Here is a 17,606-nt window from a genome sequence, read left to right as displayed (position 1 = left end):
CACGTACCCGCCATTATAGTATCATACATGATATTTTCACTGTCCTAAAAATCCTCTGTGCTTTGCCTATTCATCCTACCTTCCCCCATGTTTTTTTCATGGTTTGATAGCTCATTTCTTTTTAGTGCTAAATAATATTCCATTATATGGATGTGTTTATCCATTCACCTACTGAAGAACCTCTTGGTTGCTTCCACGTTTTCATTACTTTTTAAGGCTAAATCTTCCATTGTATGTATATATCATTTTATCTTTTCATCTGTCAATGGACATTTGGGTGGTTTCTACCTTTTGGCTATTGTGAATTATGCTGCTATGAATATTGGTCTCCAAATAGCTGTTCCAATCCCTGCTTTCAATTTTTTTGTGTGTATCAAAGGTTATAACTTTGGCATTACTGAAAATAGGGACATTTTAAAAATTCAGTGTAGTTGAGCGGTCTTTAAGAAAGCTTTCTTCTTGTACTCATCCTTTATTAGTTTATACGGTGATTATTCTAATGAGGTAATTCTAATATGTGCTGGGAACAGATAACAGCTAAGTCTTGCCTTTGGCTTACAAATCAGCTTGTGAGAGGGAAAAGTTCACTGCTGACTAGAGTAGCCTAATAGTTGGGAAGATTTTCCAGTGTGCTGGGAAAATTATTTTTTCAGAGGGATTGGAGAGCTTTGATTGATTTAGCAAGTTGAGATTAACTAAATGGTGGCTGGGTGGTTCGGAATCTATTGCAAAGTGTATTGGGAGAGGCTGATTTTCTCTTTATGGTAGTGATAGAAAGTTTCTTTTAGAAATACTTGTTTTTAAAAAGTGAGCTATATTAAAGAAACAGCGGGTAAATAATAGTTCAGACAGTATGTGAATGATTACATTTTAGAAAAATGTACTAACAAGTAGATTCTTTGTGGGAACCTGAGGATAGAATAAGCCCCAGAGAAAGACAGTGCAGTAGGAATTGAGCACAGTCGACCCTTGAACAGCTCTGGGGTTGGGGTGCTGACCCCTCTGTGCAGTGGAAAATCCACATAGAACTTTACAGCCCTTCATATCCTTGGTTCCACATCCTCATATTCAACCAACTGGGGATTGTGTAGTACTGTAGTTCGTATTTATTGAAAAAAATCTGTGTATAGGTGGTCCCTCGCAGTTCAGATCCATGTTGTTCAAGGGTTAACTGTACTTAAGCCGAAATCAAAAGGAAATTGACTTGCAGTTTCATCTATAGAAGAAATCTGGGCTTCCTGTAATTGAACAGAAATGTTTGTTAAGGCTAAAAGAAAAGATCATCTGGGACAGTATAGAAGGTTACTTAGTAAAAACAAATTTGTTGAATGTATTGTACAAGCATACCTCGTTTTATTTTGTTTTGCTTCTTTGCCCTTGGCAGATAGTGCATAATTTTTTATAAATTGAAGGTTTGCGGCAACCCTGCATTGAGCAAGTCTGTTGGCGTCAGTTTTCTAACAGCATTTGCTCACTTCATTCATGTCTCTCTGTCACATTTTGGTAATTCTTGGAATATTTCAAACTTTTTCATTATTATTATATTTGTTATAGTGATCTGTCATCAGTGATCTTTGATGTTACTACTGTGGCTCACTGAAGGCTCAAATGGTGGTTAGCATTTTTTACCAATAAAGTATTTTTTAATTAAGGTATGTACATTTTTTTTAAAGCATGATGCTATTGCACATTTAATAGACCACAGGTGAGAAATTGCTGTAGTGCCATTTTTCTCCTTTCCTTTAAAGACTCTAATTGAATGTATGTTAGACCTGCTTACTGAATTTTCTACCTATTTCTCTTGTCTTTATCTCATATCTTCCAGGTTTTAATTTTTTAGTTTTTGTTCAGTTGTATTCAAACATATATTTGTTGAATTTGTTTTCTGTTTTTATTTTTCAGTTTTAGACTTTCTGTGCAGTTATTCCAGCATCTTTTTTTGAAAAGACTATCCTTTCTCCGTTGGGTTGCTTCTGCTCCTTTGTCTAAGATCATCAGTTGACTATACTTTGTAGGCCTATTTTAGAGCTGTTCCATTAACCTGTGTTTGTTCTTTCACCAATACTATGCTGTCTTGATTACTGTAGATGTATAGTAAGTCTTGAAATTGAGTAGTATGAGTCCTCCAACTTTGTTCTGCTTCAGTTTTGGGTAGTCTAGGTTTTTGTCTTTCTGTATAAACTTTAGAATCAATTTGTCGATAACTACAAAATAACTTGCTGGGATTTTGATTGGAATTGCTTTGACTCTATAGATCTAGTTGGGAAAAATTGTTACTTTGGCTGCTGAGATGATGCAAAACTGGGATTAAGTTTTATGTAAGAGCTGTTTTTACTTCCAGTTCACCTTTACCCTGGAAGGGAGGCCCTTAAGGGTCCACCTTGAAGTAGGGATAATATACGAAAGTCCCCATGTTTGGCAGGCCCTGGGCTTTGTTTAAGACTTTTCCCTGTGAGGCCTCTAAAAGGTTACTTCATTTTTCCAGCCTTTTCTTTGAAATTGGCAGTTGCCTTCAGGTCTTGCTTTATTTTAGATTTGGGGACCCAGTAAATGTTCATTATCTTGTTAGCTCTTGAATGCTTTTGAGTTGTTAAAAACTATTTCATCCAGCTTTTAAAGTTATTTTCAGGAAGGGGATTAGTTCTAATTACCTGCTGTGTCATTGAAAATGAGAGTTTCCCCAGTGGCCTGCCTCCCTTATAGAATTGGTGGTCGGTTTATTTAGACTTTAAAATTTTGTATAAATTATTGGAGGAGCAGGATGAATTCTCCCAAGTTTGCAGTGTCGACTGAGACCTTCCAGACAGTAATAGATTATGTTGCTTGAGGTAAACTTAGGTATATCTTGGAAAGCTCTCTACCTTTGTAGAAGAAATGTTGCAATTGAGTTTTTGTGTGGTCTAGTCAGTGTAAAATATGCCTTGGTTTTGGGTGCTGAGCAGTTTGGCAAAGAACCTACTGGTAATTTTGGATTTGTGGTATAGATTGCTAGTGGTCTGTCTCAGCTTTCATTCATTCTCCCCTCTCTTAGTGATGGAATTTCCAGTTTTTAGCTGGACATATGACTACACAAAATAAAAACTAGATTTCCTAACTTTTTTTGTAGTTAGGAGTGGTCACGTGGGTAATTTCTATTTAAATAGCTCAGACTCCTCCCTCCAGTGTCAGACTTATACATTGAGTTGTTTGATGGCCATCTCTGCCTGGATTTATACCAGAGACACTTTAAGCTCAACATGTTAAAAGTAGAATTTATTTACTGTATATTTGCTCCTCTCTGCTACTTCGTCTCCATTTACCAGTCAGCAGTGCTAGAACCCTCGATTCTTCCAATCCTCATCATCCCAAAACTCACATACATGTATACATTTAACCAGACTTCAAATCCAGCTAATTTTTGTTCTTCCTAAATGTCCCCCTTTCTCCCAGTCTGTACCAACATTGGTTCTTGCACTTGTCATGTCTTGCCTGTATTGCTCAAACAGACATGCAACTGCTTCTTTGTTTAGAGTCTTGTAACTCTGATTTTTTCTATTCCATCCGCAGAATTATCCATCTGAAACAACTTTTCAACCATGTTACTCCTGTGCCTGCAGAGTTGATTTTAGTGTCCTTAGCCTTCAACTCTTTTTGTTATCTGGTCCCATTTTACTTTTTTAGGCTCATTTGTCATTCCTAGCCCTACATTTGATCCCCTGATAGCACCAGATTTTTAAAATTTTCCTTCCCATGTATTTGTGGTTCCTTACTACTATGTCCTTGCATGCCTAATCCAGGATTAACTTTTTCTTTTAAAATAAGTTAGTTTGAGGTTTTTAAAAATTTAAATCAACTGTACATGTTTCTGAACATGAAAATAAATAGACTCTGCTGTTGAATACATTGTAGCCTGAAATAAGTATTTATATCCTAAGTTGCAAATTTTGTTTTTGTTAAGGTATTCTATTTGAAGTTTTTTTTTTTTTTGAAATTTCTTTGAAGCTTTGAAAGAAATGTGTTTTATTTGGCTAGAAAAAAGTGATTTTAATATGTGAGTCATAAAATTAAGTCGTTTCAGAATAGTGCTTATCTGGACCAGTCTCCTGTTTCACACATAAGGAAATTGTGGCCGGGAGAAATTAGTGATTCTGTTAAGTCAAACTGAGTTAGAAGCAAAATCAAGGTCTACTGTGACCTCCATCCTAATATAAGTATCTGCTTAAAGAAAATCTTCCAAGTGTGTTGAGGTTTTCAAGTCTTCTTACCTCCAAGTTACATCTAGGATTACCAGGCAGTGTTATAAGAGCCTGTACTTTTTGTGTGAATAGCAGCTTGGGTAATGAACTGAACAATATGCATTCTTTATGCCTTAACAAGCCTCATTTCATAATGAATGGTTTATTTACAAAACAGTGGCTTTATATTCCCGCCTTCTTGGCAGTTTATCCTAGGAGGAATATCTTTTGACCCACTGACAGATTATTTTAAGTATTCTAAGTGAAGCAGGCATGGTAGATATAACACTTAGAGATGTGTGTGTCTTTGTTTGTTTTTAGCATCAAGCATTGCACGATTCTCTCCAATAATGTAGATCATCTCTTACTGAATTTAACACTGTCTGATATCATGGTCTCCCTGGCAAATGCCTCAACTTTGCAGAAGGATTCCAATTGGATAGAAATGATAAGGAAATTTGTAACAGAGACCCTTGAAGATGGCTTTAGGCTAAATAGTAAGCAGCTGAACAGATTGCTTGGGGTCTCGTGGAGGTTAATGCAGATACAACCAAACAGAGGTAGGTGTTACTGCTTTGTCCTTATTTAAGAGGAGCTCTTATGCATGCTATTTAGAGTCTAGCTTTGAGTTGATGACTTTCAAACATTTCACGTAGTCAAGTTATTTACATTCAAGCCATGAAAGGTAGCTAGCATAATTATAAAGGAATATCTACTTGAACACTGAAATCTTCTGTGGCTCAGAGCATCCCTTTCTCAGTGGGTAGGTCCACTCTGAAGCTAATTGGTAGGATTTCTACTAGATTACAGAGTTGGAGTGAAAGGAGGTAGGTGTTATTAAGATGAAATGACAGTGAGCCTAATGATGAAGTACCCTCTTCTGATGTAATTTGACTAGAAATTGATGAATCCTGTTTATCTTTTTATCTTTCTTGTAGCTTGAAGTTATGTTGCATTAAGTCAGTTTTTAGTGTGACTTACTAATTCTTTTCATTCAGAAACAGAGCTTTCCTGTTTGGTTTCCAGCTTATCCACCTTTCTAGTCTGGTTTTTGTCATCCCTGACTAGGTTTGTTGTCTCTTAGGAAAATTTACACTGCAGTCTCTGGTTGGTTTGACTTTGGTATTAGTCAGGCTATTACTGTAGGATTTTGACAGTAGTCATCAGTTTGTGTCTAAGGTCTGCTTTGTCATAGGAGCAAAGTAAAGTACTTTCGTGCTTTTTAGAAGAATTAAGGGGCTGTTGAAGAAACATTTTTGAATCATATGCAGTTTTTTTCTCTCTTTTTTTTAGAGGCTATGGAGTCTCTCATTAAGGCAGTTTATACATTGTATCAGCAGAGAGGCCTTCTCCTTCCAGTTCGGACTCTGTTACTGAAGTTTTTCAGTAAAATCTATCAAAAAGAAGAACTGAGATCTTACAGAGTCAGGTAAAGTTTCCTTTGTTATTCTGCCTTTCTTTTTCTCACCAAGTTATTTTGTAGTCTTTTTAAATAATAGACTAGATGGGGTGATTAAATCTTTGGAGAAATTCACTTTTTATATCCTATTTGGTTGCATTTAAGAAAAGAGAAGAAATTTAATTTTATAAAGAAGCATACATAATAGTGCCAGTAATCTTTATATGCATAACTGAGCAGATAAAAGTCTCTTTGAGCATATATTTCCACTTGTCCACTTAACAGCTAAAGGGCAGTTGGAACAACCTGTAGCAGCCTCAGCCTTTTCTTTTGCCTCCCATAAAAATTATGGAGGTTTAACAGCTGGTCCTTAGTGACATATTGAGACATACGGTATAAGAATGAGGGCAGTAGAAGAGGAGGTGTGAAATGGGTGAAGGGGATTAAGAGGTACAAACTTAGTTATAAAGTAAATAAGCCACGGGGATGTAATATATAGCATAAGGAATAATAATACTGTAATAACTTTGTATGGGGATAAATGTTGACTTATCATGGTGATCATTTGTAATGTATGCATATGTCAAATTATTATGTAGTATATACCTGAAACTAACATATAATACTGTATGTTAAAAATATTTCAGTAAATTTTTTTAAAATGAGGGCAGTAAAAGATGAGAAGGTTTCTGGCGTAGTTTGGTGCTACCAGCTGAAATAGACAACACAAAGGATAGAACTAAAGAATCAGGTTTTTGATATGGTGAGTTTGAGGTTTATTTGGGATAGTCGGGAAGAGATGTTTGGGTGGAACATAGAGATTTGGGATACATAGGTGGTTGTTAGAATGTATTTGAGTCTTTACTGTAAGTCAGGTGCTTTTCTTAATTTCTCAATACTCATACTTTGAAGTGTAGGTACTATTGGCTTCTGTCTTAACAGAAGGAAATGGATGCTTAGGTTAAATAATCTGGTGAGTGTCATGCAACTAAGGGCAGTGGAACTGAGACTTAAGTTCAGGTCTGTCTGACTACAAAGGTCATGCTTAAGTCACTAAGGGGGACAGCAAAAGTGATTGCTGTTACCTGAGTAAGGAGACATTAGAGCATTAACAAGTATATAAAAGAACTGAAGTATGAAATAACACAAGTTTGAAGTCATTTAATGTGGGGGCACCCTACACTGAATGCATCAATGACTTAATATAGTGTAATAATTAATGCTAATTAGTATAAATAGTTCACCAAGAGTTAAGTAGTGTCTGTGTCCTTTAAGATAAAAATACAGTTTACATAGTGCCACAAATCACATGAACTTTTAATATAGTGGGTAAAACTTCAGAAACTGCTATAGCTGAATAAATGATGCCAGCCATCTTGTAGGCTCTCACATGTTTAAATAAGTAAATGTGTTATTGGTAGATGATTTGTCACTTTGTGTGGTGTTTTAAGTTAAAAATATTCTTTGTTTAAATTTATTTCCCTTGTCTTTGAAAATTACACTTTATTTCATTCTTCCTTGACCTTAGGTATCGTAGTAAAGTGTTATCCCGTTGGTTGGCTGGTTTACCATTGCAACTTGCTCATCTTGGCTCCCGAAACCCTGAGCTGTCAACACAGCTTATTGACATTATCCATACCGCTGCAGCACGAGCAAATAAAGAATTACTAAAAAGTTTACAAGTTACTGCTCTCCGAATCTATGGTAAGAGTTTTGTTTAATTATGTGAGTAACAATTGGTCTACCCCAATTTAGGAAAGATGTTTCAAAGGGGAGCTCTTTAGGTTTGCTTTTCCTTTAAATTATTATAAATTAATTATACCCTGGGAAAATTAACAAAACAGCAAACAGTAAATTCATTTTCACTAGTATTATGTAAATTCATTTTCACTAGTATTATCTATTAGAATAGTTCTAGAAATTAATGGTTGTAGATGCGTCTTGCATTCTTTTTTTTTTTTTTTTAAATTTATGTATTTTTGTCTGCTTTGGGTCTTCGTTGCTGCGTGCGGGCTTTCTCTAGTTGCAGCAAGCGGGGGTTACTCTTCGTTGTGGTGTGCGGGCTTCTCATTGTGGTGGCTTCTCTTGTTGCGGAGCGCGGGCTGTAGGCACGCAGGCTTCAGTAGTTGCGGCACTCGGGCTCAGTAGTTGTGGCTCGTGGGCTCTAGAGCGCAGGCTCAGTAGTTGTGGTGCATGGGCTTAGTTGCTCCGCAGCATGTGGGATCTTCCCAGACCAGGGATTGAACCTGTGTCCCCTGCATTGGCAGGCGGATTCTTAAAGTTATACAATTTTTATTTATTTATTTATTTATTTATGGCTGTGTTGGGTCTTCGTCTCTGCGCGAGGGCTCTCTCCAGTTGCGGCAAGTGGGGGCCACTCTTCATCGTGGTGCGCGGGCCTTTCATTATTGCAGCCTCTCTTGTTGCGGAGCACAGGCTCCAGACGCGCAGGCTCAGTAATTGTGGCTCACGGGCCCAGTTGCTCCGCGGCATGTGGGATCCTCCCAGACCAGGGCTCGAACCCGTGTCCCCCGCATTGGCAGGCAGACTCTCAACTACTGCGCCACCAGGGAAGCCCCTGGCAGGCGGATTCTTAACCACTGTGCCACCAGGGAAGCCCGCTTCTTGCATTCTTAAATTGTCTTTTAAGCAACATGTTATTCACAAATTTAAAACTGATCAGGTATTTTTATAAAATTCCTTTGAAGCTTTAGTGGCAAATTTTACTTACTTAACCATAATGGATATCTTGTATGACTTTCATCTATTAATAACTTTTTTTATTCATCACTGAAACTTTCATTTTTTAAGCAAAAATATCAATAAAGCATACTGGGATATATACATATATATATAATTTATATTTATTATTGGAATATAATTCATATACCATAAAATTTGCCATTTTACAATGTACAATTCTTTGATTTTTTTAACATAGTCCCATGATTGTGCAATAGTGTTCATTATCTAATTCCAGAATATTTTTATCACCCCAAAAAGAAACTGTACCATTAGTAGTCCCTCCCTACTTTATCCTTCCCCACATCCTGGCAACCACTAATCTTCTTTTCTGTCTCTGTGTATTTGCCTATTCTGGACATTTTTTATAGATGGAATTATACAATATGGGTCTTTTGAGTCTGGCTTCTTTCACTTAGTATACTGTTTTTAGGATTCATCTATGTTGTAGCATATATCAGTACTTTATTTCTTTTTAATGTTGAGTAGTATTCCATTGTGTGGATGTACCACTTATATTTATCCTTTCATTAGGTGATAGACATTGGTTTGTTTCCACCTTTTGTGGGTAATATTTTAAAATCTGTATTTTTCGGTATTGCTCATATGTGGGGTGGTGTGTGTGTGTGTACACAGATAGGTCTTTGGCTTTAAGTCCATATTATAATTGTGACTGTTTGGCAAAAGTGCTAGTTTTTTGCCATTTTGCTTTGTGTCCAATCCCGTTAACCCCATCATAGTTTTTATTTCAAATAACACATTTGAATGTTACGAAATTAATAGAGTGTTAAACATATCTTTAAATAATGATTGTATTCAGTGTTTTACTCTATACAATACCTTAAGCCATACATACATGCTTTGTGATGAAACTTTTTTCCATGTAATTGATGTATTCAACATACATCAATTCAACATAACACAGTGAAAATAATCACTTAATCTGCTTTATTAATTTAACTCTGGTTTGTATATCTTTTTTAGTTTAACTTATCTTCTTACCCCACTAGATCCACAAGAAGGCACTATGGTGGTTCTCCCAGCAGAGTCTCAACAGCTTTTGGTCCAGCTTGTATATTTTCTACCCAGTCTGCCTGCTGATTTGCTTTCTCGGTTAAGTCGTTGCTGTATTATGGGAAGACTCAGTTCAAGTTTGGCTGCCATGCTTATCGGGATACTGCACATGAGGTAGCATGCTCAAGTGAGCTGTATTTTAAGTGTATAATCTCCCCCCTCCCTCTGTCCTTTTACTGGCAATTCATGAACTGTAGAGGATTTTTTAAATACTGCTCCTCCCTTCATTTGCTCCTAATGCAACAGTTAAAACTGTCGATACTATTATTAGATAGAGGAAGTTAACTAGAGTAAGACTGTTTCAGATTATTTGTTTAGTGACTTGTGTAGGTGGATTGGAATAAGGGTTAAAATTATCAAAAGTATGCAGTGAGGGTTCAGTGGCAGGTGAGAGTACTGTGCTTAAAACCTTGGGTGTTACGAAATGGCCGTACAGACCTTCCTTTCTGGAAGGGAGCTCAGAATTTAATGTAGCTGACGAAATAAATAAGTTTGTAGACTCAGACAAAGAATCACTTGAAATATCTGTGTGTGTGTGTGTGTGTGGCAAAATATACATAACATAAAACTTACCATTTTAACCAGTTTTAGGTATACAGTTAAAACTGTTCAGTGGCATTAAGTACATTCATATTGTTGTGCAACCAGCACCACTATTCATCTTCAGAACTTTTCATCATCCCAAACTGAAACTCTGTACTAATCATTTCCCCTTCCCCCAGCCCCCATTTACCACTATTTTATCTTCATGATTTTGATTATTCTAGGTAACCTCATATAAATGGAATCATACAATATTTTCCTTTTGTGTTTTGCTTATTTCACTCAGTGTAGCTTTTCAGGGTTCATCCATATTGTAGCATGTTTCACGGTTTCCTTTTTTAAGTCTGAATATTCAATATTCCATTGTATTCCATTATACCACATTTTGTTTATTCATCTGTTGATGGACTCTTGGTTGTTTCTACCCTTTGGCTATGGTGAATAATGCTGCTGTGAACACTGGTGTACAGATACCTGTTTGAATCCTTTTAATTCTTTTGGCTATATACCCAGAAGTGGAGTGCCAGATCATATGGTAATCTGTTTAATTTTTCAAGGAACTGCCATGCTGTTTTCCATAGTGACTGTACCATTTTACTCTGAAAGGTCTTATAACTAATAGTGTTTCGTATTGCGAGTGTTCAAAGTATTCTTAAAAACTTCATGTCGGTATCAGGCATGGTACTTTAGTATTCAGCAATATTTGTTACTGATTGTGGCCTATGGACAGGGTCTGATATGGTTTTAGGCAGAACTGAAAACTTGAAGACTAGCTTCCTTGTGGCTTCTTGTACAGATCCCCTATCCCAGTTCAACAGGAGTAGCTCACGTTATTAGTAGATTTTCTTTAGCTTTGTTTGCCAGTTTCTTCATACCAGTATAGGACATATGTTTGAATGTTGTCACCCAGAGTGTGCTTCATAACTGATGATAACATTTCCTTTTAGCAAAAGAGAGCTGTTGGCAATGTGTTGTTTGTATGTGAAAATTCAAGGTTTATTTCTGTGTTCATGTGCATTAAAGAAAGACTTGGTCTTAATTTGAAGTACTCTAAACATTTATTAGTTTTCCATGTTTTCCTTTCTTAGAAATTAAAAAACAAAACAAAACGAAAAAACCAAAGCCCTGCTCTTTGTCTAGTGCAGCACTTAATGCTAGGCCTTTAAAGAAATATTTCTTTTCTTATAACGTAAGTGGTTTCAAGTTAATAAAACTTCCAGTGGAGGGCACTGTTCCTTTGATATAACTATTGGAGGCTCTGTTTTAACGTTCATTTAAAAGCACCATTTGAACACTTCTTGAAATTGATTCTCTTTGGAAGCTATATTTAATATCTTTATCAGTTATGATTGACTTATGCTTAACAACTTTTGTCAAGGATTTTTTCAAAAGTTTTTTTTACTTTTTTCTTTTTGTGGATTTGTGGTGAGTATTGAGAAAATCTATTAATTTACAAATAATGATCATAGGGGTTTATAATTATTAAGAGCAGAATGTCATTGTAGTTAAAAGTCCACTAAGTTAAATTTTGCTTTTTAGTATTTGCACAGAGTCTGTTAGTAGACTTCTCTTTCTGTAGATGTATTGTTCCTATCTATTCAAATTAATCTCTCTTAAAAAATAAAACAAAATTGGGACTTTTCAACTTTCTCAGGCCAGTGGCATTATTATTGTATCACTTTTCCTAGATTTAGAATTTAAGAATTTAAGAATATTTCCTTAGAAATAACCTGGGTTATTTCATATGTTTAGTTTTCTCTTCAAAATATCCCTTTCTGTCCCTGATCATAAGTATAAACTAGCCAGCTTTTTCATTATCTCCCACCTGTACTATTATAGCAAGTAGTCTTGCTTCTTAGGCCCATGTATTTTGTGCACTGTTGGCAGATTAATTTTCCTGAAATATTCCTTTAATCATTTCTGATTTTCATCTGTTACATTAATTGGACTGTGAGATCTAGTTCACTTCAGGTATTGTAGTTCTGATGCCCTGCTTTCTCTGTCTGAGAGACTTGAAGAGCAGGTTACCAGCAAAGAATATCAGTGTGTTCCATGCATGAAAAACTCATCAGCTAAAAAACCGTTGGTGTTCATTTTATCTTTTAAAAAGTGTATTTAGAATTCCTGCTCCTACCTTTTTTACCATCTACTTAGAGCTTTTTTGAGTTTGACTTTTCCCCCTATCTGTGTTGTTCTACTGGCCTTTACTCATTCCTTATCCTCTCTGCTCCTAGTTTATTTACAGCTGGGTTGGGGAACATAAGACGTAAATGTAGAAAGGTAATCTACACTGTTAGATAAAAATATCAGAGAAGGGAGAAGTTCTTGGACTGAGAAATTCGGCTTGGTTTTTAAGTAGAGTGAATATGTGAGCTGGACTGCCAGGAACAGTTCTGGTTTACTTCTTTGGTCCCCAGCACGTTTAGTAATAGCATCCCCTTTTACTCTCAGAAGTGTTCTGGCTTGGATAGCATATATATTCATCATAGTTTTAAGGACAGCGTGATATATTGCTTGTCTTTTGTCCAAACTAGGCTCTTAAATGGATTTCCTACCCGCTTTAGCCACTGGATGGCACAGTTTTCACTGGGTTTAAGAGGATATTAGTTTGTTTTCTAATCACCATTTTGTACTCCTTTCCATTGAGCATCTCTGATGTTTTATAACCTCATAGCTTGTGATATTCCCTCCATAGCCCTTTGCTTATTGTGGGAATGATTATCAGAAGAGTGTTGCCATTATTTTTAACTCCCCAACTTTTAAGAATGTTAATAAATACAGTTATTTCATAGGTAAAAAATTTTTAGTGCTTCTAGTTGAATTAGAAATTCCTAATTTTGTCTGACATTTATTCAGATTTCTGTGATAAAAATTTGTAGTTTCAGCTTGTTGGATCTGATCATTCTCAGCTTTTTTTTTTTTTTTTTTTTTTTTTGCTGTATCCATGGTTGACATTTGCTCTATTCCTTCTTAGACTTACCTTGAAGAGAGTTTTTAAAGGAGTCACTGGAAACTGATCTCATAGCAGGAACCAGATAATCCTCATTTAATGAGAAGCTGTTGTACATTTAGCTGTTCCCTGGAGTCCCCTACCAGTACTTCAGCCACAATATTGTGAAGTAGACCTAGTTACAACTTAGAAAAGAATAGGAACACATAGTTATCTTAGAGTGGCTTTAAATTGAAGTATTCTTTGCCTAATTAAGATACTTCTGCTTAGGTAGGAAGCAGGAACTTGTTTAAACTTAACTCATTTATGTAAGCAAGGTAAGACTTTATAAAAATCAAACAGTAAATACATAGCAGCTGAACGTACTACTGAAAAGCAAAACTTTATCTTGGCTCCTTGGGTCTGATTTTCAAGTGGTGTGGAAAACTTTTTAAGTTTGTACGATATTTGTGGACCAATTATGCTTTTCAGTGAAACTTTACATAAATACAAATAAGTTAGAAGTTACATTTTCCATATTGTGGTACTTGAACCCTTATATATAAAGTTAATACATACTGTGGATTTTGTTTAAGCTATTAAATTAGACTTGTTTTCAATAAAGAAAAATGGTTATATATGCTGTGCTTTATTCTTGAGTCTTCAAGTGGTCACTTCTCGTAATAGTTCTCCCATTGTTTATTATAGATCATCATTTTCTGGATGGAAGTCTTCAGTTAAAGACTGGTTGATGAGTGATGTGGACTATTTCAGCTTCTTATTTTCAACACTTACAGGTAACCACATTGATCTGCCAAGTTGAGGAAAGGAAAAAAGCCTAGCATGAAGATTCTCCTGAGATTTACTCTCATACCTGTTTGGCTCTAAGTTTTGAACCCCATTGCATACTTTAAAAAGTTGATGAACAGAATATCCATTTTAAACATGTTTGAAATGTTTAACATGATAGGAAGAATATCAGATTTCAATTAGCCATTTTTTGCATTTCGTTGACCTGAAAGCAAAATTAGTAAAATGAGTCTAGAAATGTTATAAGTTCGATTTCTAAGTATTATTACTATTGTTTTAAATGATGTACTGTCTCAGTATTTTTGTTTTGTACTTGGATGATGAAGATGAGAATCTTTGAAATTTTCTGAAGACTTGAAATTTGGAGACTTAATTAATATGTTAAGTCAGAATCCAAAAAGAACTTGACAGGTTTCTGATATGGAGCTGAATCTAGCAAGATAAATATTATATAAAAGGTAAAAGTAGACTCCTTCATGTTTATTTGATAGTTTTGGATGTACACATTTGAGATGGAGGTGAAGGCTTTATGTTTTAATAGTAGTACTGGTCAAAAGGTTTAGTGGTTTTAGGAAACTCATTAGGAATCAGTAGTGGGGTGTAGCTTCCAAACTAGATGATGACTCTCTAGGGCGTGTTCCTGGAAATATAGTGATCTGAAAATATCAAAGCAGGTAGCTAGGGTCAGACCACATTGCAAGTATTCTGATCATTCCAAGAGCTATCTTTCAGGAGGGACTTTGGCAAGTTGTCTATATAGGTCAGGCCAAGTGTAATAGAGGTGGTAAGAGAATCAGAAATTTTATTATGTAAGGTATGGTTGAAGGAACTGCATTGTCAAAAAAAGACTTAGGAGGGATGGAGTAGTTTTAAAATATTTGAAGGGCTATTATGTAAGAGAATATAGAGTTTGGTATTTGTATGAATGAGTATATTATTTTACTTGTTCAATAGCTTTTTTAAACCTACCATTAATTAGAACGATTATGCCTTTCACAGTTATTTAAGTAAAGGTGGTAATGCCCCCAATATTAGGGGTAAAACCTGTTTCTTGCTGTATCATAGATTGAGTCAGGTTACATCCTTTGTGAACATAATTATATGAATTTTACTATATTACATTACATTGCTAGCATTTCATTTTTAAAAATACTACACATGAAATACAGAAATTCAGAGGAGACAGGGTAACTTAAGGAAGAATTTAACTTGAAGATACATGTCATCTGTTTTTAAAAAATGAATAAAGAATGTCACTTGCTTTGTGATTTATTTATTTATTTATTTATTTATTGGCTTTCTTTATACCCAAATTAGGGTTTTCAAAAGAGGAGCTGACTTGGCTTCAGAGCCTTCGAGGAGTTCCTCATGTCATCCAGACGCAGCTTTCTCCTGTGCTGCTTTACCTTACTGACTTGGATCAATTTTTACACCATTGGGACGTAACAGAGGTAATTGTCCATTTTAAAAGAAACTCATAATTATTAGAATTCAGTTAATCAACCGCCAATAGTTGCTGTATGTTAGGGTTGCCTTGTATAAGATACTTTTAGAGATTCAGAGTAGTATAAAACACAGTCCATGTTCTGAAAGTGCTTGTGATCCTTGGATAGATGTCTGTTTCTAAAAGAAGAGTATTTTCATTATAAGTTATGACAATACAATAGAATAAATTAGCAATTTGAACGATAGAGACAAATTTATTTTCTTTTGTCTAGCATAGGGAAGAAAGGATGGATCCATCTATGGAAAAGAGGAAAGGCTTCATAGAAAAGGAAGAATTTGACTTAGGTATTGAAGGATGAATAAGAGTTAGGGTAGGATTTGGTATTCTGAAGGTGGGTTTTTCTAATCAGAAAAGATTATTCGGCAGTTCCTTTGGTTTTAAGAATTAGTATGTAGTTTATCAGAGTTAAATTTTAAACCCTAATTTCTCCTTAACTTTTTAAGTTCAACTTACAAATCTTATTTTTTAGATAAATATGGTAAATTTAAGGAATCATTTTAAAGGGAGACTTTGATTATATTTTATTCCTTTTACAAACTATTTAAAACTTTAAAACTGTTTAAATAACTTAATATATTCACTATTCGTCAAGTAGTTCAGTTTTTTGACAAACCTTCACAAATGTTACAGTAAATCTTAAATATTTAATAAATTTATATAAGTATGATAAATCTTAATATCTTTAAGTTTCGGTACTGTTTATAGTGAAATTCAAATTAAAACCACAAGTCTAAATTAATTATTGATATGTTTTAAATTGGAATTATAGGGCTGATCTTTTACCCTAATAGTCAAAATTGTCTTCTGTGTTACAAATATGTAAACTAAATATGTAAAAACATCCTAACTGTTAATACTAAGGATTTGAGTCTCTAAAAACATGTATCTATTAGTTAATTTCTGTTATTTATTTCTTCAGTTTCTTTCCTTGCATTGGAAAGGTGCTTGCCCAGTAGGAATGCCATTGTGTCATCCCAAATAATTTTGGTTTAAACCTTGCAAATTCTGAGGTTATGTTCTCTGCTGGCCAGTTTTTTTTTTTTTCTTTCTTTCTTTCTTTATTTATTTATGGCTGTGTTGGGTCTTCGTTTCTGTGCGAGGGCTTTCTCTAGTTGTGGCAAGCGGGGGCCACTCTTCATCGCGGTGCGCGGGCCTCTCACCATCGTGGCCTCTCTTGTTGCGGAGCACAGGCTCCAGATGCGCAGGCTCAGTAATTGTGGCTCACGGGCCTAGTTGCTCCGTGGCATGTGGGATCCTCCCAGACCAGGGCTCGAACCCGTGTCCCCTGCATTGGCAGGCGGATTCTCAACCACTGCGCCACCAGGGAAGCCGCAGTTTTTTTTTAATGACTCAGAAGGTTTCTGGTTAGGACACTGACTATATATTCTTTTCTTGTAACTCCTAATTGCTAGGCCATTAGCCTTTTTTTTTTTTTTTTAAACCACTTTGTCAGTGTTCTCAGCAAGGTAGTCTCTGGAACCTACATCTGTTTTGTTGCTATACCAATTGAGTTTTATTAAAATTAACTGATCTATTTACTACTTCTTTTGTTCTGTTCCTGAATACTCTTCATGTTCTTCCTGTCCCTTAGGGCTATACCTTTTGTAGATGTTTAACACATTTCTCTCATGGTTTTGTTTGACTCTGATCACAATACTTAAGTCATGCCAATGACACTTTGTTCTTTTTATTACCCTGGTGCCTATATATATGAACATATATAGGCTCTGAAAAAATAGTGGATTTTAAAAAGTGAAAAATAATGAATTGGGTAACCAACGTAATTATTTAACATCTGAAATTTTATATTAATCCATAGTAAGTGAAGAGAGCTAAGAAAGACTGAGATTGAGGCCTTGAATACTAGATTGGGAAGTTTAGGTTTGCCAACAGTAGTATTGGTAGTTGTTTTGTAGGACAGACTGTTTCTAATGTTTTTAAACTGTATCATGCTGTATTGGAAAAACCATTGTATGGGGATAAGTGGGCTCCAGATTCCCGGCATAGATTTGTTAGTGTCTAGTTTGGTAACTTGGACAACTCCATTAATCTTTCTCTGACAATTACATTATCTGTGTAAAGCCAAGACACAGTTGTCATGAAAATGTGATCAGTTATATTTCTGAGTGTACATTTGGCAAGAACATGTATTAAACTTCAAGGTTGCTGTCTTTGAAATGTTAAGACATACATTAGGAAAAATCTGAAAGTTTTGGTTTTAGTTTTTGAAGTTCTTAAGTGAAGATGTCAATTTTATTTTGGATAAAATTTGCCATATTTAAGTTGGCCTCTTCATGTGAAATTATTTGAAATATATAGTTTTTGACAGCCTTAGTATAAAAATTTATTTTTATAATTTTTTTTTGGAGTAGGTATTGTCACAAAGTA

At 35.2% G+C, this 17,606-nt stretch overlaps 1 protein-coding gene across 1 annotated transcript in view; it reads left to right on the top strand.

The window, feature by feature from the left end:
* TEX10 (testis expressed 10) overlaps positions 1-17,606 on the top strand; it is a 54,934-nt gene that overhangs the window by 15,860 nt on the left and 21,468 nt on the right. The window contains exons 6-11 of the mRNA XM_007197068.3: positions 4,536-4,774; positions 5,508-5,643; positions 7,142-7,317; positions 9,366-9,543; positions 13,610-13,698; positions 15,029-15,162. Coding sequence (XP_007197130.1) covers positions 4,536-4,774; positions 5,508-5,643; positions 7,142-7,317; positions 9,366-9,543; positions 13,610-13,698; positions 15,029-15,162 — 952 coding nt within the window. The remainder of the gene's footprint in view (positions 1-4,535; positions 4,775-5,507; positions 5,644-7,141; positions 7,318-9,365; positions 9,544-13,609; positions 13,699-15,028; positions 15,163-17,606) is intronic.

Source organism: Balaenoptera acutorostrata, chromosome 6 (assembly GCF_949987535.1).
Source record: "Balaenoptera acutorostrata chromosome 6, mBalAcu1.1, whole genome shotgun sequence".
Taxonomy (NCBI): domain Eukaryota; kingdom Metazoa; phylum Chordata; class Mammalia; order Artiodactyla; family Balaenopteridae; genus Balaenoptera; species Balaenoptera acutorostrata.
Note: the sequence above shows the minus strand (reverse complement) of the source record. Positions and strands in the feature narration are given on the sequence as shown.